At 67.4% G+C, this 22,559-nt stretch overlaps 1 protein-coding gene across 4 annotated transcripts in view; it reads right to left on the bottom strand.

The window, feature by feature from the left end:
- KCNT1 (potassium sodium-activated channel subfamily T member 1) overlaps positions 1–22,559 on the bottom strand; it is a 63,437-nt gene that overhangs the window by 25,507 nt on the left and 15,371 nt on the right. For all 4 annotated transcript variants that reach the window (XM_047093900.1, XM_047093901.1, XM_047093902.1 and 1 more), the window contains 2 exons: positions 776–855; positions 149–248 (listed from right to left, as the gene is read on the bottom strand). In XM_047093900.1, coding sequence (XP_046949856.1) covers positions 149–248; positions 776–855 — 180 coding nt within the window. The remainder of the gene's footprint in view (positions 1–148; positions 249–775; positions 856–22,559) is intronic.

The following is a 22,559-nucleotide window of genomic DNA, read 5'->3' as shown; positions in this document are numbered from 1 at the left end:
GCGGGACCCTGAGTGGCATCCAGGGCCCGCTCTGCAGGGGCGGACACTGGGAAGGAAAGAGTCCCCGGGGGCTGGGCACACACCCCCCCCCCACTGACCCCACCGGCCTCTGTCCCGGCAAGCTGCCCCCAGCCCCGCAGTCGCCCACCATCCGATCCCCAGGGCCGGGTCATCCAGCAGGACGCGGACGATGTACAGCAGGCAGGTAAGCAGCTTCAGGGAGAAGTTGAAAAGCCGGATCCTCAGGCCTGCGGGCGGGGGATGCAGGTCAGGGCTCCTGGGCCCCCGGGACACCCTGGGCTGCCCCCAAGGGTTGAGGGGTGCTCCGCACTGCGGGGGGAGACCCTCCACCCCGTCCTGCCTTCCAGATGGGGCGCAGACCGCTCCCCACGCCACGCATTCCTTGGGACAGAAGGGTGGGGGCCTGGGGGGCACACTGATGGACTAGGGCCCGTGCCCCATCCCGCACCCCAGATGGGGTCCCAGGGAGCCAAGCTCCTGCTGGGAAGGCGGGGGAGCGGCGAAGGGTGGCAGGTGGCCAGAGGACCCTCCAGGGTGCCGGTAGGAGGGCTGGGCCCGCCTGGGAGGAGGCTGTGCCGGTGCCCTGGACGGCCACCGCCCAGCCCGGGGTCCAGCAGGGGAGCAGGGTCCCCGCACGTCCCGGGTCCCCCCTCCCACTGGGGGTAGGTGGCCTGAAGCCGAGGGGCCTCCCCCCCCACCCGTGCCCCGCGCCCACCAACCTGTGCCCCCGCTCCTCCCGCAGGCCCCCACTCACTGGATCTCTGGTTTTTGATGAAAAACAACTTGAGCCGCTCCTTGAAGGTGTTCTCGTTGACGTAGAACTCCACCTGGACCCTGGGGGCAGGGGAGAGGGGCATGGGGGCTCTGGCCAGTGGGGGCTCGAGCAGGGAGACAAGCCCGAAGCCCAGGGCGGGACCAGCTTCCCCCACACCGCAGGAGCCAAGAGAGACCCGCGGGGACAGCAGGACCGGGAGGGCGGCGCCCCGGTGTCCAGCCTGCCCGTGTGGTCCCGGCAGACCCGCCCGCCAGCCCTTCCAAAGCCACGGGGCACAGCTGGGGCCGGTCGGCTGCTACCTTCTGGGCACCAGGGCCCTCCAGGCCCCCCGGAGGCGGACAGCCATGGGCCCTCAGTCTTGACTGTCACAGGCAGCCCGCTACCAGCATTAAACAAACCCTGATGGCCCTCAGCACAGGGCTCAAACGCCAGTGTCCCCTAAGAAGGAGTGGAAGCCGATGGTCGGCTGCTCTGTCTGCTGGCCCCGGGGCTGTCCCCTGAGGCCCGCTGCAGCCCGCAAGAGGGTCGGGCACGTAGGCACCGGCCGTCAGGCCCGCCGTGGCCCCTCCAGCCCAGGCTGCTCTCCTTCCCTCAGGCTCGCCTGTGCCCCTGGCCAATACCCAGGCACCGCGAGTCCTCCCGGGGACCGGCCACGGCACACCCAGCGTGTCAGGGAAGGAGGCGGAGTCGGGAGGGGCCGTCGGGTCCCTGGGGGTAACACGGGGTCTGGGGCAACGGGCCACCGCCCAGCACCGCCCCAGCCTTGGACCCAGGCCCACGGTGGCCGCTGTGCCCTGCGCGCTGGCCCGGTGGGGGCCCGGTGTCCCCCTAGGACGGAAACCCTGGCGTTGACGGCAGTAGGACAGGCGGAGCGCGGTCCTGGGGGTCCCACCTCCCGGCCATCGTGCCCCGGGGCAGGGGGCTCTGGCCTGCGGGCGGGCGGGCTGTGAATGGCCTCCGCCTGGCCGGGCTCCCCTGGGGGCAGAAACGAGCACCGCTCTGCCCCCGACGGCTGAATGGGGCTGGCTGCGCCGTCTCCAAGCTGCGCGAGACGGCCCTCCTCCCCGCAGCCTGCCGTGGGCACAGGACGGTGTGACAGGGCGATGCCTTGGCGGGCCCTCGGCCGGGGCGCCGGCACCTTCCTGACCTGCTCCAGGCGGGGGACCTCCGCCTGGGCCACAATGGGCTCCGCTGGCCACGGCTCCCAGAGGAGGCCTGGGCACCGTGGGCTCTTCCCCTCCCTCGGGTTCTGGTGCAGGGAGGGGTCACACGGCCACAGCCTGGACCCCCGGAGCCAGAGAGGCAGGACGGGCCTCCCACAGACCACAGCCAGTGTGCCCACGGCACCCCAGCAGACCCCCACACTCCCTGTACCTCATGGCACCCCCACTCCCCCAGCACACCCTTGTACCCCACTGCACCCCAGCGCAGACCCCTTTCCTCTCTCTCCTCGGAGCCCTCTCCCTGCCTTCCCGGCTTACTCCTCAAGCCCCGAATCCCACCCTTCTCTGTAGGCGCCGCCTGGAGCTGTGTCGGGGGCTCCTGAGGGCCTCTTTGGGGAGTTGGTCCAACAAGCCTGGCTGGGCCCCGGGCCCCGGGCCCGGTGAGGTCAGCTCAGGGGGGCAGATGGACGCAAGTCGGTGAGCCCGAGGGAAGAGCACCCAGCCCGGGAACAGCCCCCCCCGACACCCTCCGGCCCCATCGAAGCAAAGCCTCCACAGAGGGGTCTCCACTCCCCACCTGGCCACCCACTCAGGCCACTTCCCTGACGGGGCCCTTATCTGGCCAGCGAGGCCCGGCCCTGCTCCTTCCTTCCTGAGCCTCCCAGGGCACCGACCATGTGGCCTCCCTGCCCCCACCCCACTCTGGTCGACCCCCCCCCCAGACACCTCAGCTTCCCCCATCTCAACTCTGAATGCGGGACGCCCTAGGGCTGTTCACGGGCCCCCCTCGACACCCGCCTGGCCCGCTTGCGCGAGGTGACCTCTAAACCCCAGCCCTGCTCTGAGCCCCCGGCTGCCCTCCGACGTTGCCCTTTGGGGTACCCTCCCCAGACCAAGCCGGAGCCGGAGGCGCTCCCTCTCCCCACGTTGGACCTCACGCTCTATGCGGCTGAGAGCCCCGCTCCACTCCCCCCGGGTCCCCTGCCTATCCTTGCTGGACAGCTAGACGCCAGCAGGTGAGACGAAGCAGGAAGCCGGAGTCCCTGGCTCCTTCCTGTGCTCTCTGTTGGCAAAAGAGAGCGATCCCCAGCTCCTTCCCCGGGGACCCCCGACCTGACCCAACCTCGCCCCTGCCCCCGCTAGCCAACGGCCCCTTGCCGCACGTAGAGCATCCTGACGCCCCTGCCCAGGCCCAAGGGGTCAGGCCTGCTGACCTGGGACTGGTCGGGCCTGGACACTTTTGCTTCCGGGTCACCCGGCCCCTTCCCAGCTCCCCAGAAACGGAACCCCGGTCACTTCTCGGCCAGCCCTTGTCCCCCGGGGTCAGCTGCAGACACCCATCGGGACAGCCCCTTGAAGGTGGTCAGCGGCGGGGGGCCCGCGGAGGGAGAGGGCTGGTGAAGGAGACGCCGTGGGCTGGTGGACGTGGCCGCGTGAATCGGGCCTTGTGAAGCCTCTCTCACTCTTAATTTTTCACAAGCTGCGGCTGCCCACTTCTGACACCACCACAGACAGCAGGTTACGAGCTGTCCATTTAGCCTGAAGTACGGTCGAGGCGACAAGCGTAATTAGACCCCCATGGGGCGCTGGGCTGACACAGGAGGAAACCTTGGAGGGCCCCGAGGTTCGCAGCACAGCCTGGGCCCGGTTGAAGGACACTCTCGGCTCAGCGAGCTCACGGGAAGGAGCAGGTGGGCCCCGGGGTCACGGACGGGTCTGGCCAGACAGACAGAGGCCCTGCGCCTCCCCTGCCAGGCTGCTCCGTGGCCCCTGCACCCGTCCGAGCCCCGGCCTCCTCACCTGGGGGGGGCGGGCAGTGACAGGAAAGGTCCACCACGGGTGTCTGGAGGGTGGCAGATGGGGGGGCTTTGGCTCTGGCGAGAGTTAGCCTGTCCCTCTGCATCTGACGCTCAACCTCTCAAGTCTGCTAAGTGCCTGCGCCCGAAGGAGGATTGAGTGAGAGGCCGCCGCGATGCGTGGCCCGGGGCCTGGCACCCATCAGCCCAGAAAGGACGGGCCCCCGGGCCACAAATCCACCTGGCTGATGCCCTCCACGGCCAGGGGGCAGGGTGGGACCCCGGTCCAGCCGTGGCTCGAGGCCCTGCGTGGGGTGCGTGACCAAGCTCACGGAAGCCACTCTGGGGAGTGAGGGAAGGGCTGAGCGGGAAGCCCCGCGAGCCGGGGGAGGGGTCCTGAGAACACACGGTGCGGTGGTCCCGGAGCTCGGCCTCAACATCGAGCTGCCCCAGACCCCACGGTGGAGCCCAAGGGTCTACTGCCCTCCCCCCGTCGGTGTCTGTGCTCTTTCGTGCACTCGGTCCGAGGCCCCCTGCCGCCAGGGGCGCAGGAAGAAGGTCTAAAGCCAGGGTGCCCCAAGGGCGTGGTCTCGGGGCCCAGAGCCTGAGGGGAGCCTGGGACTCAGAAAGCCCTGGGTGTAACCCCCAGGGTCAGGCCGTGGGCCCCGGGGACTGGACAGGCCCTACCTGGGCCCCACCCCAGGCTCCTCTGTCCTCGGAGGTTGCCAGCTCTCAGGCTGGTGAGGACAGGGGTCCAGACCGAACAGACAAAAGGGCTGTCTTGCCGAGGCCTGCCCTGGAGCCCCTCGGAGGGCTCCAGCCAGACTCATCCCGACACGCATGGAAAATAAGGCCCGCCAAGGCCCAAGGCTGGCCCACGGGGTCGGAGGCATCGGGGGCTTGGGGCTGTGCACGGGACCAGGGCCTCTCGAATGTCTGGGGTGGAAGGGTCAGCCCCCGGCTGCCTCTGTCCCATCCCCACGAGGCTTGTGTTTGAGTGGGCCCAGGCCGACCGCCTGCCTGTGCCAGGGCCTTGTCCACGCTGGAGGGGACCCACAGAGTCCCCCTTGTGCCGGCAAAGCAGCTCCAACCTCCCCAACCTGAAACCGGGACAGGACGCGCCAGGCGAGGGTGGCCGCCCTGGGGCGAGCCGGGCAGGCGGACTCTGGGCTGCACGTCTGCCTTCTGACCGGCAGGCTGACCCGGAGGCCAGCGGGCAGGCAGGCCCGGGGAGCAGGCCTTCCAGGGAATCCTGGCAGGTGGTCCCGGCACAGATGGCCTGTGCCAATAAGCTCCGTAGGCAGAGTCAGGAGGGCGGCGGCGGGGAGGGTGGCCGGACGCTCAGCACACAGCACGGCAGGCCGGCCCGCCGGACCACGACAGCCGTGCACTCACATGGGGCCGGGGTCCTACTGTCTGCTTCCCTCCGCGTGTCGCCGCGTGGCTCGCTCCCTCCACACAGGAACCCGCAGACTGACGCGCGAGAGAAAGGGCAGGGCCCCGGCCTAACTGCCAACCCCGAGGAGGCCGGCTATTCTGAGTGAGCAAGGGCAGAGCCTGTGACCGGCCCAGGGACCCAGCCCAGGACAGACATGTGGCCTGCTCCACCCCCCCACGCACCGGCACTTCCTGTAGGTGTGTGGGCAAAGGGCCGGGCTTGGGGGCGGAGGACGGGCAGGGTGTCTGCTGAGTAGTGAGGCACCGGGGGCGGGGGTGGGGTAGGGCTGAAGGCTGCGCTGTCCCCACCACTCCCAGCCCCAGGCTCGCAGACTCGCCCATGGGGGGCTGGTGGCCGTGTGGGCAAAGGTCGCTGTGGCGGACGTCCCTCCAGGCACCACGACCCTCCTGCGGGGTGGCGGGGCTCTGGGTCCACCGGGGCTGAAGGGCTTTCCTCTAGCTCTTGCCCAGCGCCACAGGCCACCTCCTGCAGGCCACCTGCCGCCCCAGGGCGGCCCGCTGCCGGGGACATCCCGTGTCGGGAACCCGGAGGGGCAGAGCAGCCTGGGGGACCGAGGAAAGGGACGGTGGCCAGTGGCTTCTCCAACGGACGGGTGACCCCGGCCCGCGTGTCCCCCGTGAGGCGGCCCCACCTGGGACCTCCTGCACACGTGTTGGAGAGAACCCCTGTCCTGGCACCCTCGGCTGGGCCGGGGGCCTGGGAGAGCCCCTTGGGGCCTTGGTGGGCACGGAGCGTCTGCTCTACCGGTGACAACGCTGGGGTGGCCGCAAATCGTCCGCTTCCCCCTGGGAAGCCCGAGGCGCCCCAGAGAGCCCTGCGGGTGCCGGAGGGGCCCTCCGCCCCACCACCACCGTAGCGCAGGGGGCTGGGCTGGGGAGCCAGAGGCCCGGGACTGCGGCCCAGCCCTCCCGGCTCCCACACACCTGCCGGGGCAATCACAGGCCCGGGTCACAGGCCGCGGCGGGGGCGAGTGCCAGCAGCAGCTGGAAGCTGAGTGAGCGGCGGCTGTCGCCGCTGACAATGGTAATTGGTGACATCGGGTCCCACTTAGTGGCCACGCTGAATGCCCAGGGCTTGGACAGGATGTGGCCGCTCCGAGGAGGATGTTGGTCTCCCCAGCCTCAAAGCCACCGTCCACTTGACCCGGATCTTAACGGAAGCCAGGACGTGCCTGGGGGCTAGGCTGAGGGGGGAGGGTCCCAGCAGTCATCTGCATGCCTGTCCCCACACACGCAAATGGTGGGGGTCCCCGTTCCCGCCGGGCACCCCTGAGGGCTGTGGGTGTCCGTCTCTGGACGGCCCTGTTTGCTGGTCCAGGGCTCCTCCCCAGAGGACCGCCCACTGCCCCATCCCCGGCCTCAGCTCCACCCCCAGCAGCAGCACCTGATGGCACGGGGCGGCGGTGGCCAGGGCTGGCTCGTGCCCGGTCCCTCCTGGCTGCAGGGCAGACTGGACTCTGAGCCCCCTCCTCCCAGGGTCTGCTGGGGGTGGGAGGCCACTTGTCTTTCCCTGCTGCGGCCCCCTCCCCGCAAGCACTTACTGAGACAGAGAGGAGTCCAGGCTGAAATCTTCCACATGAAGCCTGGGGACAGACACGGGTGGTCACATCAACATGGAAGACGGATGGACGGAGGGCTTGGGCTCCTGGACCAGGTGGGGGCACAGACACTCAAGGAAGCTCCAGGCAGGGTCCGAGGGAAGCGGCGGGGTCGGGGGGGGCACCCCTGGGCACACCCCCAGACCCGCGGAGCCCCCAGGCAGGCGGAGGTGCCCACGGGAGGCAGCCTGTGGTGAGGCGCTTACTGGGCCTGGCCCCCTCGGCGCCCAAGAAAGCGGCACAGCGCCCGCAGCACATGCAGCCCCTGCCCAGGCCAGACGGCACACAAGGCCAAGGCCACAGACGCCCGCCTTCAGCACAAGGACCAAGCAAGAATCAGTCTATCCGGCGCGCGGTCACTGTCCCTGCTCCTGCCGAGCCCGCCCCAGGCACCGCGACCCCAGCTCCACGGAAGGGCACCATCAGCCCCGCTTTATACCCAGGAAGCTGATGTGGCGAGAGGCCGTTCCCACACAAGGCCACAGGGCGGACGCAACAGCCAGGGCTCCCTCGTCGTCAAGTCTGTCTGCCTCCTCTCTGCTCCCCTGCTTTCTACGGGCCCGGCCACAGAGCCCACCAGCCCCGTACCCTGGCTTCCCAGGGAGAGGACAGGCCGAGGCAGGGAGCTGAGGCTTCCTGGGGGGCGCCCGGGTACACCCCTCCACTGGGCCAGCAATCACACACCTGCTACCCTTTGGGCAGCCTGCCCTGGGATTCTCCCAGATTGGCCACAAGAGCTGACGCCATGATGGCTGGGCCTGGGCTGGTGGCAGCTGGGGTCCGGGCTGGAGGGGAGACTGGGGTGGGGGGGTGGTGGCTGGTGGCAGCTTTGGGCCTGGGCTGGAGGGGAGGCCGGCAGGGGGGTGGTGCTGGTGGCAGCTGGGGCTCTGAGGACTGGCCCCTGGGGGCTCTGGAGGGGTGTGCGTATGCGTGTATATGCAGAAAGTCTATTTGCTGATGACGTACCCATCTGGTGCACAGAGGACTTCAGGGAGCCTCTCTTAACCCTCGATGCTGCCGTGTTCCAGAAGAGGATGTGAACGTTCAGGGAAGAGCACTGCCTTCCAGAGGCCATGGCAGGGAGGAAGGAGCTGGCCTGCAGGGCTGGGCCAGCCCCTCACACGGCCCGGCTCACCCGCACACGGCCGCCCGCCGCCTGTGCAGGGCCCTCCGGGTGGGCAGGCCCCCCTCCGAGTGCCCCGGTCTACAGCTCCTCGTGCCTGGGACGGCACAGTGGGGCTGCGGGGAGGTCCGGGACGATGAGGGACTGGAGGGGGCGTGCTCAGGGGCCGGGCTCCGCAAGGAGCAGGGGAGGCCAGGGCTCTGCCGGGAGCTTCGGGCAGATTCTACATGTTTGTCCACCTCAGGTTTCCTGTCCTGGCTCCGGCGCCGCCCCGAGCTCTGAGTTGGGGCGACAGCTGCACGGAGAGGGGTGGGGAGGAGGGGGCTGGGCAGGAGCCTGGCAAGGCCAAGGCTGTTGCAGTGGGGCTGTGGCGGTGGAGCTCAAGGAGGGTGGGTGAGGAGAGTGGCCGGGTTCCTGGAGGACCACGGGGGCCACCTAAAGGGGAGGGGGGTGAGCGGGCCTGTGGGGAAGGGGCTCCGCCTACTGCCTTTGGCTGTGGCAAGCCTGGGGTCACGGCAGACACGCGGGACTCTGGGAAGGACAGCAGGAGAGCAGGACCACACTGGAGCCCCAAGGACCCCGAGGTGTGGAGCTGCACGCTGGGCTCGGAGCACCTGGCGGGGGGGGGGGGGGGCGGGCGTGGGTGCGCAGGGGGGCCAGCGGAGCAAAGTGGCCGCCGCTGAAAGGTGTTTCCTGCCGTCCTCGCTCCCTTTCCTGCCTCGGCCCCCGAGTTCACAGAAGCTCCCGGGACCCTGCACGCAGAGGTGCGCCCTGCCCCTCCACACCCGTCGTCAGGGGACAGGGCCACAGGCAGGAGGGACACGCTGCCCCCAGGGGCCACTCGACCAGGCACTGCCTCCAGCTGTTCCGGCCCCGCCTCCCCAGGCCCCGCCCCACGGCCCCGCCCCAGGCCCCGCCCCTCCCGGGGCTTCCCGCGGAGCCCCTCAGCGGGAGTTTCCCCTTCTACTCCCCAAACCCTGCCTGTCAGCCCGCCTCTGAGTGAGGCCCCTCCGCGGAGGTCCCCTGCCCTGAAGCTACCAATGGCGGGGCACCGGCCTCATCTGGTCGCAGCGACTCCTCCCCCGCCCAGGCCCTCCTCCTGGCCCCCCTCTTCCCCAGGACTCTCTGTCTGTCCCGGGGACACAGTGGCCTCTGCCCACAGCCTCAAGCAGGACCTCAGAGTTCCATCCTGGCCTCTGGCCTGCTGCCCCTCTCCTCCCCTCCGGGCATCCACACCGACGGGAGCGTCCCACTGGCCAGCCTGGCTGTGCCTCCAGGTACCCCAAGCAGCCGTCCGCAGTGCTCCCCACACCCCGCCACCACTCCCAGACCCCTGGGTTCTGCCTCCTAGATCTTTCTGCAGTCTTCCCGTGCCCTCCAGGCCACCCACTCAGATGTCCCTTCCGAGGATACACCGGTGAGCCCCTCACCTGGTGCAGAACCCAAACCTGGTGGGGGGGAGGAGAAGGGGCGGGAGGGAGGTGCCCAGCAATCAGCCCCTTCCTCTCCAGCCCTGTCTGTCCGTCCAGGCTGGCACACCAAACATAGAGCAGCACCTGGGAAGGGCAAAGGCCCCACGGCCCCGGGCTTTTTGGGGTCAGGAAGGGGCCCCAGCGCAGCCCCGACCCACGGGGAGAGTCCACTGGACCCCTTGCTCAAAGGCTCTTGAACGATGGTCTTCAACACTCCTGCGCCAGGTCGTGATTTCTAAGCCTTGCCCCTCCCCTTCCTGGCCCCACAAGACATGGGGGAGGGGAAGGAGGAGACCCATGAGCTCAGAGCCCAGGGCGCTCGGGCTGGCCGGCGTGGGGGAGGGACCCGGGCTGGCCCACCCAGCATCCATGCCACTGGGGTGCACTGTGTCGGGTGGGGGGCCTTGAGCCCTGGCACTGGGAGCAGGCACCTCCCGGTGCCTTGCTGCCTCCCCAGCTGTAGTGGGCCACCCTGGCGAAGGCCAGTGCCTCGTGGTCCAGGAGCGCTGATCCTGGCTGGCCCCAGAAGGGGGCCCGGCATGCAGATGGGGCCAGCTTCAGGAGCTCTGGCCACTGGCTCCCTCTGACAGAAGGTCCCCGTCACCCCGCCCTGGTTGTGCAGGACCCTCCGTCAGATCTGAGTTTCCAAGGAGCAAAAACCCTGTATGCCTTCCTCTGCTCAGGAACCTGCTGTGGCTCTCTACTGCTCCTGTCCAGAATAAACTCCACGGTGTGCATCTAGCATTTGAGGATACGGGGCTGCAGGGCTCCAGGCCCTAACACCACGGGCCAGCTACGCAGCTATAGACAGTTCCCCCTTCTCTGCTCTGCACAAGGAGGCTGATACCTGTACCTCAGGGGCTGCTGGGGATAGAGCGAGGCCACACGTATAAGGGTCAGCACAGAACTGGGGGCAGAAGAGTGCGGGGAGGGGAGAGGACTTCCTGGAGGAGGTGGCCTTGCCATCTCAGCTCCCATTCTGCACTGCAGGCTCAGATGCAGGCTGGGCAGGACCTGCCTCTGCACCCCTGCAGGAACAGGGACAGCAAGGGGAACCGATCTCTTGCAGCGGCTGGACTGGCTGTAACCAGAGCTTCCGGAGCCACTGCCCCCCGCGGCGCAGGAGGAGGATGGAAAGGAGAGGACTCTGTCCTCAGGGCCTTGGCCGGCACCTGCTGCCTTCCCGCCCGGGCTGCCCATTAGCTGCTCCAGCGCCTCTCAGAGGCACTTAATCTCCAGCCTTAGCAGTCTGCTCTGGCAAATGGGAATAACCACCGGGCATCAGCTTTCCACCAGGGGTGCTCGGAGGAGCCAGAAACAGGGTGTGAGGGCAGGAGGGGCCTGGGTAGCCTGTGGCCAGAGGGGAGGGGCAGGCGAGAGGCTCCCGAGGCACCCCTCATCCTACCATCTGCCGGGCCGAGAGTCCCTGCCAACCTCGGCCCCAACTCTGACGAGGCATCGCACCCTCTCCAGGCTTTGGCCCTGGCTGTCGCCTCTGCCTGGAGGGCCCCTGCCCATCTTCCTGTGCCCCTCCCCGTAGGGCCAGCGGCCCTGGAAGCTCCCACTCGCCTCACCCCGGCCCAGCCTGCACCTCTCTGCCAGGCACAGGTTTCTGTGCCCACGACGTGTGCCCACACCCAGGGCGGATCTGATTCATCTCCGTTTCCCCCGCAGCATCTACAAGGGTTCCCTGCACAGAGAAGGTGCTGGCTAAATACTGCTGCTGGCTAAGGACTAGTGCCGCAGACAGAGCCTCAGTGTCCTCATCCGTGAAATGGGGGTGCTGCGTCCAGCCCTGGGCTCAGCGGAGCTGGAGAAGGGCTGGTGAGGCCCCCTTCCCCAGGCGGGCCCCTCCCCAGGAAATTGGACTGCTGCACCCTGGTTGCCACCAGCTTCAGGCACTAGCCCCCCAGGGAGCCTCAGACCTGCGTCCCAGCTCCAATCTGCTATGCAGCCTTCAGCCAGCCCCCCCCCCCCAGCCTCATGCTGCCCACTTCTGAAGTGGGGACTCGGATATTGGCCTCACCTCGCCACAAGCGGCGGCTGGAACCCACTGGAGTGTGGGCTCAGTGGGAGAGGGCCGGGCAGGGGTCCCCGAGCCGCCTGGCCGGGTGCCCCGGTCGTCTTCCCTGCTTCCCTCCGGTCTTACCTGCAGGCCCACCGTACCAGCCTCTAAGAGCAGGAGGGAGGGGGAGAGCACAGGCTCCCAGAGCACAGCGGGTGGTCCTTGCGCCTGGGTGAGGGGTCGGAGGGGGAGAACCCGGCCCTCCCCCGCCCCCTTCCCGGGGCTGCGGGCGACGCGGCAGGTGCGGCCGAGCGGAGCCGGTGCGGGAGGCGAGCGGCAGAGAAGCAGAGCCCCTCCCGGCGGTACGCGGGGTCCCCCGGGCGCGCGCCCCTACCTCTGGCCCACATCGCTGCCCACGGAGCCCCCGCCGCGGGCCGGCAGCAGCGGGCTGAGCCCGTGCGGCTCCTCGGGCGCCGAGGCGCCGGCCGGGGCGCCCCCCGGGCCCGCCTTGCCCTCGGACGGCGAGCGCGGCAGCTTGGCCCGCGCCATCCTGCGGGAGCGCACGGGCGGGAGGCGGCGGGGGCGGCGCTCCCATCTCCGCGCCCCGCCCCGCGCTCCCCGCGCCGCCGCCGCAGTGGATCGGCCCGGGCGGGCGGGGGGCGCCGGGAGGCGGGGTGGTGGGGGGGGGGCGGGGGGCGGGCGGACGCGCACGGAGCCCCGGCAGGAGGGGTCTCGGTGCCGGCTGCCGGGCCGCCTTATAACGGAAGTAGTAGTAAGAATCACGACAGTCACGGCGGCGCTGGGGGAGGGGAGCAGTAGTGGCGCGGTGACAGCTGGTGGTTCTCGGCCACTCACCTCCGCAGGCAGGCGCTGCCGGACGGAGCCCAGGGAGCCTCGGTGCGCAGCCGCGCGCCCAAGTCACAGTCGGCCTCCGGGTCCAGGGGACCCAGGCGGGGCTCGGATGGCCTGCGCAGAGCGGTGCCCGCCTTCCAGGCCCCGTTCTTGGTGCCTGCTCAGGCTGGGTGGGTCCACCCCCCGCGCCCCCTGTCCCTACCTCCCAGGGCTCTCCGGAAGTCCGTGGGGGGACTCACCAAGCAAGCAGTGCTCATCTGCCAAGCTCGGCTCCGTGTTGGACAAAGCGGCTGCTTTGTAGAGCCCTGTCCGCACCCCACGCCCGGCTGGGGACGGCTCTGATCACCTCACTGAACACGAACAACTCAAGGAGACAGTGAAGATCTCGTTTTCGCAGAGTGGGGAGACGGAGGCACCGAAGTAGGAGGTGGCTTCCCCGGGAGACCGAGGCAGGGAGAAATGGATCGAGGACCCGGGAGGTGAGGTGGCTCACCCAGGTAACAGCCAGCAGGTGCCGGTGCTGGGGGTACCGAGGCTCTGGCTCTGGGTGCCCTGGGCGCAGGGGTGCGGAGATGCATGGCTATCCCCCGCAGCGGCCAGCGGCTCCAGGCCCTCCTGACCTGCCCGAACCCTGACATCTAGACCAGAGGCTCCAGCTTGCCTGGCCTGCCCGTTTCTTCACCCCACCTGCATGACCCAGTAAACCACCGGGGCCTGAGCTTACGGAAGGTCTGCGGGAGGCAGGTGGGCCCAGGGCACCCAGCCCCTGCCTGGCCCTTCCCCAGATCGCGAGGCAGGGACAGCTGGTGCGGAGCCGTTCGGCGGCCTCAGCAAACCCCCACAGCAGCATCCCCCCGACCGCGTTTCCGTCAGGAATCTGCCCTGGAGACATGAGGGCTCTGTGGGGGCAAAGCCCCCTGCCTGCCTGCGCGAGGAGGGGACGAGGAGATGGCGGCCGCTTGTCCCCCTTCCCGTGGAGGGACGCGGAGCGGCTGGAAGAGCTCCGGGGCTCGCTGGCGAGCGAGCCACACGCGGTGGTGCACGCGGCACGCGGCGAGCGGGGCCGCGGGCACAGGCGGCGTCCCCACAGCCGTGGCTCTGGGGTCCGGGCAGCGTCCCCGGGCAGGGCCAGGCTCCCCGGGTCCGGTCAGTAGCGGAGAAGGGCCGGACGTCCGGGCTGCTCGCTGGGCTCCCCGGGAGGTGCCGGGAGCCGCGGGGCCCTCGGGATGCACTTCTGCCCACACAGACACGAGCTCATGTTCCTCGATGGCTGCTGCGGCCCACCCGCGGCTCCAGGTGGCAGCGCCCGCCTCTCGGGCCAGCCCGTCTGCCGAGTCCGCCGGGGCCGCTGCAGTCCTGGGCTCTGAGAGTAGTGATGGCTTCTGGGGTCCAGGATAAGTGTCAGGTGACAAGGCAAGGCTTCTCCAACATTTTGTATGACGCGCCCTAACGAGAGAAACCGGCTGACGCGCGTGGAAGGACCACCAGACAGCCGTCAGTGCTGCGTCCGGGAGCTGGTGGCGGAGGCCTTTCCATCTGGCCGCCGTGTCACTTACATAAGGACTGATTTGTTTGGAAAACGGTCGTCCACTTTAGCCTCCGGCCGGTGCCGCGTCCCCTGGCCGTGCAGGAGAGCCGGCCCTGGGCACGGCCAGCCGCCCGAGGCGCCTCGTTCCCCGGCTGTGGCGCACCGTGAGGAGAGTCGGGCGACCTCCAGCCCACGGCCGTGGTGGGAGGGCAGACAAGAGCGAGCGCCCTTGCCTGGAGCGCTATAAACGCCGCTCGGGTCCTGCTGCAGGACGGCTGTCCTGGGGGGGTGGGGTGGGGGGGGGCGTCACCTCACATCCCTGTGACGATAGGGACGAGGCCAGGCCGAGTCCAGGGTGTCTGAGGTGGAGGCAGCCAGGCTTCTGGAGGACTGGATGGGGGGCGTCAATCAAGGCTGAGGGGATGGGTGGGCGGTGACACCCGAGACGGGGAGGAGCAGACGGGGTGGTCACCGATCCGTCCTTCACGCACCGACCAGACGCCGTCTCGTGGGCGGCACTCCGTGGGCGGCCGGGCCGGAGGGGCGCCCCGGGGCAGGTACGGCCCACGGGGTCCGGGTACGATGTCTGGAGGTGTGAGGGCAGGTGGGCAGGCTGGCCCAGGAAGATGTGGAAACGGCAGAAGGCAGCAAGGGGCGACCCTGAAGCAGCAGGCCTAGGGCGCAGGCCCGGCATCGCGGACTTTCTGAAGCGGTGCCCAGGGGAACCAGGGGAGGCCCCTGCCTCCACCCTCCGGAGCCGCACCGGTGTGTGCCCACGGGATCCTGGGAGTCCTCACCCGCAGCCCCACTCCGCGAGAGGCGAACCAGAGGGCTGTCCCCGGGACCACAGCTAGGCCTCCCAGGCTCCGGCCTGGGGGCCCACGAGCCCGTGAAGAGATGCTCAATGCCACCGGTCACTGGGGAAACACCTCAAGACCACCACGAGATACCAGCACGCACTCACCGGGACGGCTGCTCTGGAACCAACGGAAAATAAAGGTGCCGGCACGGGGTGTGGGGGATGGGAGCCTCGTGTGCTGTTTTCGGGAGCGTGAGACGCTGCAGGCATCGTGGGAGGGTCTGGGGCTTCCCGAGAAGCGGGATTACCGTGCGACCCAGCAGCTCCGCTTTGGGGCGTATGCCCGCAGAACTGAAAACAGGGTCTCGAACGGATATTTGCACACCCGTGTTCGTGGCAGCGTCACTCACAACAGCTAAACACGGAAGCAACCCAAGGGTCCATCAGATGCACCACAGAAGGGTGAGTACGTAAGACGTGGTCCGCCCACACCAGGGAACGTCAGCCTCAAAAAGGAGGGGAATCGCGGCACCTGCTACCACGTGGACGAACCCGGAGGGCACCGTGCTGAGTGACGTCAGCCCGTCACAGGGGGACACGTCCTGTAGGAGTGGACGCTCACCAGAAGCCCTGGAGGAGTCGGAGCCACGGACACCGAGAGCGGGAGGGTGGGGCTGGGGGAGGAGGGGAGGGTCCACGTGTAACGGGACAGAGTCCAGCCTGGGAAGACGAACACGTTCTGGGGACGGATGGGGGGGGGGCGAATGCACGACAGCGTGAATGCACTAGACGCCCCTGAACTGTGCCCTTGAGACGATTAATTTTAGGGGTGCCTGGGTGGCTCAGTCGGTTAAGTGTCAGACTTCGGCTCAGGTCACGAACCTGCAGTTTGTGAGTTCAAGCCCCACATCAGGCTCTGTGCTGACGGCTCGGAGCCCGGAGCCTGCTTCAGATTCTGTGTCTCCCTCTCTCTCTGCCCCTCCCCTGCTCACGCTCTGTTTCTCTCTCCTTCAAAAATAAAATAAACCTTAAAAAAAATTTTTTTAAAAAGGTGGTAAATTTTGTTATGTGTTTTTTTCACAATAAAAAAAATTGGGGAGGAAAGGTACAGAACCCAGCGGGCAGGGCTCTCAGCGGACACAGCAGGGGCAGCTGAGCATCACGATGGGCAATGATCACAACACGGTGGATGGGTTTCCTGCTGCTGCTGTAACAAATCACCCCAGATTTACTGGCTTAAAACAACACAAATTTACCGTCTCGTAGTCCGGAGCCCAGAGGCCTAAAATCTAAGTGTGGGCAGGGCTGGTTCCTTCTGGAGGCTCTGGGGGAGGACACCCCCCACCTCTGCCAGCTTCTCGGGGTCCCTTCCTCACGCCGCTGTGACTTCTGCTTCGGCCCCTCCCCCTCCCTCTTCCGAGGACCCTGTGACAGCACTGGGCCACAGCGACCATCCGGGAGCGTCCCCTGCCCCCCGCAAAGAGCCTTACCTGCATCACGTCTGCAAAGTCCCTCTTGCCAGCAGGGGTGATGTGCAGGGCTGTGCTGCTGTCCCTAACCCAGCTGTCATCGCAGTGGAGGGAAAACCAGGAGACGTGTGACCACATGTCACCTAAAATGTCCCTTCACCTAAATCGTTGGCCCGGCCTTTGGACCCGACAGCCAGCCTGTGAGGAACACCGGAGGCAGAGGGGCAGACTGAGCTGCTCTGGAAGAGGCACCCAGACGCACACAGACGGCGACTGTTCTGCAGGAAAGAGGTGTATCGGCTGCCGTTGCCGTGTAACAAATCATCGCCGACGTCGCCACTTAAAGCAACTCCTTTATCATCTCACGGTGCTGTAGGCTCCACGTCTGAGCAGGGTTTAGCTTGGCTCTTCTCAGCTCGGCTTTTCCGTGGGGCCTCGCGAGGCCCACGAGGCCGACGCGTGTCAGGCAGGGCCGGACTCTCTGGGCAAGACTCCGCCCGCCAGCTCATCCAGCCACTGGCAGGCCTCAGTTCCTGGAGGCTGCAGGACGCGCCCCTTCTCGCGCCGGCTGTCACCGGCTCGCTTATGAAGGGCCGTCGCACGCCTTGGCACGTGGCTCCCCCGTCCTCAGAGCCAGGAACGGTGCGCCAAATTCCCCCGGGCCCCAAAGCTCTGACTCTTGGGCTCCAGCCAGAGAAAACGTCCTGCTTCCACAGGGCTCGTGTGGTTGGACGGGGCCCGCTCAGACGACCGGTAACCTGAATTACCACGCACAGTCCCTTGCTACGCCGTCAAGAAGCAACACAGGCGCGCGGCTCAAGCAACAGAAACGCGTTCCCTCGCGGTCCTGGAGCCCGACGCCCAAGACCACGACGCCGGCAGGGCTGTGCTCCCGAGGCCGCCTCCTCGTCCCGCACACGGCTGTCTTCTCTCTGCGCCTGTCTCCAGATCCCCCTTGGTGAAAGGGCTCCAGTCGCACAGGGTTAGGGCCCACGCTGACGACCTCGTGCTCACTCAATGGCCTGCGATGACCCTGTTTCCAGACGAGGTCACTTCTGAGGCACGGGTGGGCGGGGAGGCTCAGGCGGTCAAAAGTCCACCACATGACTTTAGGAGAGATGAAGCTCAGCCCCCGACACTGTGCGACGCATCCTGACCCTGGCCGGGACATCTCATCGTATTCACGGTCCTGGGCGGCCGTGGAGATCCCGAGGGGCCGCACCTGGCGGGAGCCATTCTGGACCAAGAGCGGTTTGAGCCCTGATAACCGGAAGGACACAACACTCCTGGGCTGAGCAGACCAGCTGCGAGGGGCTGGGGGCCACCGGGTCGGGTCTCCCCGGGCCAGGTTGCTGCCACTCTCCCCCGACCCCGCCGGCCCCTCACTCACCTCCATGCCCCTTAACCAATTCCTGGGCACCACCAGAATCTCCCCCGTTCTCCCCCTGCCCCCTCCCCAGCACAGGGCGTGAGTCACAGATGCCCCACAAACGCCACTCGGAATCTGCTTCCGTGAGACACTCACTTCCCAATGGGGGCCTGGCCTGGGCGCCTGGGCGGCTGGACAGCTGGCACTTTCCTGCCGCCCGGCGGGAGTGAGAGGATCTCTCCGGACGTTTCCGCTCCCCCAACAGCTGGGAGAGCTCGTGCGAGGGTCCCGCGGCTGCCCTAATGGGGACCGCACGCTGGGTGGTTCAACAGCAGAAACGGTCCCGCCAGTTCTGAGCCCAGAAGTCCACGGTCGGTACGGCTGGGCTGCCGTCCCCTGGACGCTCCAGGGGACCCCTCCCACCTCTGGTGGCTCCAGTGTCCCCTGGCTTGTGGCCCCGTCCCTCGGATCTCTGCCCCTGTCCTGAAGCGGGCTCCTCAGTCTGTGTTAAATCTCCCTTTGCCTCTCTCTCTCTCTCTCTTTCAACTTGGGGCAAAACATATATAACGCAGCTTCTCATTTTAACCATTTTTTGCCTCCTTCTTTTGGGGGCACTTCGATGGCACCTGGGGCCACCAGGGTACTCTCCCCGTCTTGAAATCCTTACTTTGGACCCCCGCAAAGAGTCACCGTCTGGCTGTCTTTCTGGGGCAGCTCCAGACAGCCCACCTGTGTCCACTCCTGCCCAGAGGATGCAGAGGGATGTGAGACGGCTGGCCCGGGGGGGCCGACCCTGCCCTGCTGCCACATCTCCCCACACGCGGGCAGACTCAGCTGGAGTCCCTGCCCACCCTCCCCTCCAGAAGGGGACACAGGGTCAGGGCCCTTCTCCCTGCTCCTGGGCCCTGGTTAAGTGCTCTGAAAGGGGGCCCAAAGCACAGGAAAACCTGCCAGAGAGGCAGAGAAACACAAAGACACACAGAGAATGAGCTGCTGCGGGCAGGGGCAGGGCCTGGGCTCCAGGGGCTGGATGGGAGGGGCTTTCCCAAGATGACCTCGCTTCTTTAGCCCCTCCGGACCCCCGGACCCCCGAGGCGGGCACGTGGTGAGGAGCCCACAAAGGCTCAGAATGCGGGCAGGGAGGAGGGAAGGAGCCAGGACCCGGCCCCCCTACCCCGTGGGCCTGGGGAGGAGGGTGCTGCCAGCTCAGTCCCCAGAGGGGCCTCCTGTCCCTGGACCCAGGGACAGACATGCAGTGGGGTTGGCCAGGGCCTTGCCATGCTTGGGGAGCTGCCCTTGCCCCCCACACAGCTGTGAAGAGAGGCTGGGGGCATCCACGTCTGCTCCCTCAGACTCCCCCCCCCCACACACACCCCTGCACCAGAACCCGAGCCCCCGCCCAGTACAGGCACCTTCCTGGCTCCGCCCGTCCCCTCCCCAGGACCTGACCCCCGGGCCTTTTCCCTGCTCCTGCTGCCCCATAGGAGCAGCCTCCTCCCTGGGCTATCGTGGGGGTCAAGGTCACGAAGGATGCAGCGCCCCCACAGCCCCTCCTCTGGAGTCCTCAGGGCCAGGAGCCATTGTTCCTGCTGTCTGGGGGTAGGGGGAGGTGTCCGTCTGCTCCTGGCTCCCACGGCCCAGTGGGAGGGGGCCTCTTTTCCGGCATTTCCGCTTGTGAGTGTATTTTCAATATCACTTTAGGCCCTGCCCCGGAAAACACCCCAGCAAAAGGAGAGGCCAAGTTATTCACAGACTCCGTCCAACCTCAGCGGACCGGGGGTTCCACCCCACACGGGCAGTGACCACGCTGCAGGCCCAGCACGCGCTCCACAACCCCACACTGGAAACTTCCTTAGTGACCGGAGAAGGGGGCAGGTGCCGGGTCCCTGGGTCCCTAGCTTCTCGGGGCCGCCTGCCCCCACCACACTCGCACCCTGTGATGGGGACGTCAGGGTCCTGGGGTGCCGTAACAAAGTGCCACAAACTGGGAGGCCCGAAACAACAGGAATTTATTTTCTGCCAGTTCTGAGGCCAGAAGTCTGAAATCAAGGTGTGGGCAGAACCTCATTCCCTCCAGGGAGGGTCCTTCTTGCCTCTCCCGGCTCCTGGGGGCCCCAGTGCTCCCGGCCTGTGGCCGCGTCCCTGCAGCCTCTGCCCTTGCCTTCACGCGGGTTTGCCTGTGTGTCTTTTCTTGTAAGACACCTTCTTCACAGAGGGTAGCACCTGCCCTAACCCAGAATGCGCTCCCCTTGAGACCTTCACCTTAACCACAGCTACAAAGACTCCATTTCCAAGTAAGATCACACGCACGGGCTCCAGGTAGACCCGCCTCCCGGGTGGAGGCTCAGTCAAAACACCACAGGGGTCTGGGGCACTTTCTGGAGACCCGCTCCTCCTGAGGCCCCCTTAAGCAGCGCTGTGACCCCGGACAGGTCCCTTTGCCGCAGGAACTGCCTCCATTCAGCCGGCGCACACGCCCAGCCCGGAGGGGAGAGGAAGCTCCAAGCGGGCTCTCTCTCCAGGCGCCCCTGGGTCGCCCTCAAAGCTTAAGGAGTTTAAGCCAGAGCACAGCTCAGTCCCGGGAAGGATGAACTGCCATTTCTTCTGTGGCGTCAACTCAACCTTCCAAGCCTGCCGTGGACTCATTGTTGAGGCCCTAACCCCCGGTGCGATGGTGTGAGTGGGGGGTCTTGGGGGTGATTAGGGTTAGCTGAGGTCATGAGGGTGGCTCCGGGGATGGGGCTGGTGCCCTTATGAGAAGACACTGGGGAGCTCCCTCCAGCCCCACACCACCCCTGCAAACCGGGAAGAGGGCCGTCACCGGGACGGCCGTGCGGGCACCCTGCTCCCGGACCCGCAGTCTCCAGAGCCGTGGGAAATAAATGTGTTGTTTAAGCTGCGGTGTTTTGTTACGCAGCTCAGCTGACTGAAGCACAGCCTGAACACTGCCGCCCCCGGGCTTGGCTTCAGATGGAGGCGGCGGGATGGTCCCTGCACGATACCGTTACAGCAGTAAGCGGCACATCAAGGGACCAACGGGAATTAGAACTTGAAACCAAAACTGATCGTGGTCTTTGTGACCCCGGAGGATGCCGGCTGCCCCCTCACCGGGCATCTGTGCCGTGCTCTGCACCGGTTGAGGAGGAACTGAATTTTGAGTCACGCGTACAAGTCTCCGGAGACACACGCTGACCTGCACGGTCCCGGGGCAGGATGGGGAACGGGGCTCCCGGGGGACACCTGATTCCCCACCATGCGGACTCCCAGGTGCCCCCAGGGCACGGGCAGGGGGAGCCAGGAATGCTGATGCACCCTTGGCCCCCAGAAGACTGAGCAGCTCGCCCGTTTCACAAGTGCAGACACAGGTCCCCGAGCCCGGCTGACCCATCTCAGCACACGCGTGCCTGTGCCCCTCCACCCCCAGCCCCTCTCCTGTCCGTCTGCGGTGTCCCTTTATTGTCCATCCACTCGCAGCTCCCCCTGTCCCCTCTTGGCCTCCCGGGCTTGGGGGAGAGGTGACTCAAGTCCCCAGAACCCCCACTTGGAGGGAGGGACTCCAGCAGGAGGAAGGCCTGACCTGCCCCCAGGAGGCCAGCCTCCACAGGGAGTCACCCGCCCTTGTCTCTGCCCTGCACCAGCCACCCCCCAGGCCCTTGTTCCCTGTGGGGGACCCCAGGTGACCGGGGAACAGGATCGGGGAACGGACGGCCCCAGCCGGCCCACAGTGGAGTGAGGGAGACACAGGCAGAGGAACCCTGGGCCCAGAAAGTGACTGGAAAAATCAAGACACAAATTTTACTCCCTAAGGACACCTTAAAGCTCATGGAATTGCCCAGAACCTGGCACCACCAGAGGCTTTTCCTTGACTCAGTCACGTAGCCCCAAGCAGAATCCTGGAGAAGCAGCCTTCTCCAGGCGTCCAGCATCGGCTCCTGGAGCCCACGCGCCCACGCCCCGGCCCTGCTCCGCGGGAAGCCAGAAAGCGCCCAGCCACCATGCAGGGGCTTGACAGGCAGGACAACGCTGCGGTCAGCACACACAGGGATGCCGTGCCTGAGCGAGGAGGGTGGGGGCTCATCCAACAGGCTGGTGTGACAGCAGGCGGGACACCTGGGTGGCTGTTCCGGGCCCAGTGGGGTCTTGGGGAGCGGGGAGAGGAGGGGCTTGGCTTTCGTTCCACGTCCCCGCTGCCCGGGCACCATCCAATGCTATCCGTGGAGCTGAAGGTGGTGGGACACCCCCCAACCTGATCGGGGCCACGCCAGCCTGGCCCTCCACCATTTCCCTGATCGGCTGTGTCCTCCGAGGCCTGTGGGTTGGCAGTGGACACAGGCCCCCAGCCAGGGCGGGGCAAGGAGCAGGTGCCGGGGCAGAGCTGGGGCCTCACCCTGTCCCACCCCGTGGGTCGGCCCTGTCCAGGAGTCGGGCCGCAGGGGGAAGGCAGGCCCCCAGGAGGCCTGGGCCCAGCAGCCCCACGCAGGAGGGACCCAGCGGACGCGGGGGCCGAGCAGCGGGGCTCCTCCGGCGTCACGCCGCCCCTGCTTCAGCCGGACTGCCACGGGTTGGGGGGGCGTGTCCACAGCCACCCTCCACCGTGAAGCACCCTCCGTATTCATCGGTACGCGCGGAACCCACGTGTGCGAGACTCGGGCCAGCCTGCGGCCCCCACGGCCCTGGCTTCCCTCACAGCCCCCGAGCTGTCCCGGACGCCCCTCCAGACGAGAGATCCCTGCCAACGCTTGTCCTCTGCGGCTCTCAGGAGGGTCCTGGGTCCTGTACCAGTGAGCAAGGACAGTGTCCCGCCCTCTGCACCGTGCTGCCCTCCCAGGCTACCCCTGCCTCATCTGCAGGAGCCCTGGGTGGCGGGAGGGAAGAGGGAAGAGGGAGGCCAAGGGCTGGGGGAGGGGCAGGAGCACAGCGGAGGGAGCACCCTGAGGGGTTAGAACCCACTCGGAGCCGTGCACGGGCTTGGCGGCATCTCCAGTGTGGCTCAGTGACGTCCATTTATTAACAGTTACAGCTGAATGGCCCTGAGGGCAGAGCTGTTCCATGTGACCCCCACTCCTGGGGGGGCTTCACTGCGCACGCTCCAGGGGCCTGATCCCCTTCTGCTCGGCTGAGGGGAGGGGCA

This window comes from Lynx rufus, unplaced genomic scaffold, assembly GCF_022079265.1.
Source record: "Lynx rufus isolate CCGP_SWC_20201006 ecotype Redwood Valley unplaced genomic scaffold, mLynRuf1.p SCAF_36, whole genome shotgun sequence".
In the NCBI taxonomy this organism is placed as follows: Eukaryota; Metazoa; Chordata; class Mammalia; order Carnivora; family Felidae; genus Lynx; species Lynx rufus.
Note: the sequence above shows the minus strand (reverse complement) of the source record. Positions and strands in the feature narration are given on the sequence as shown.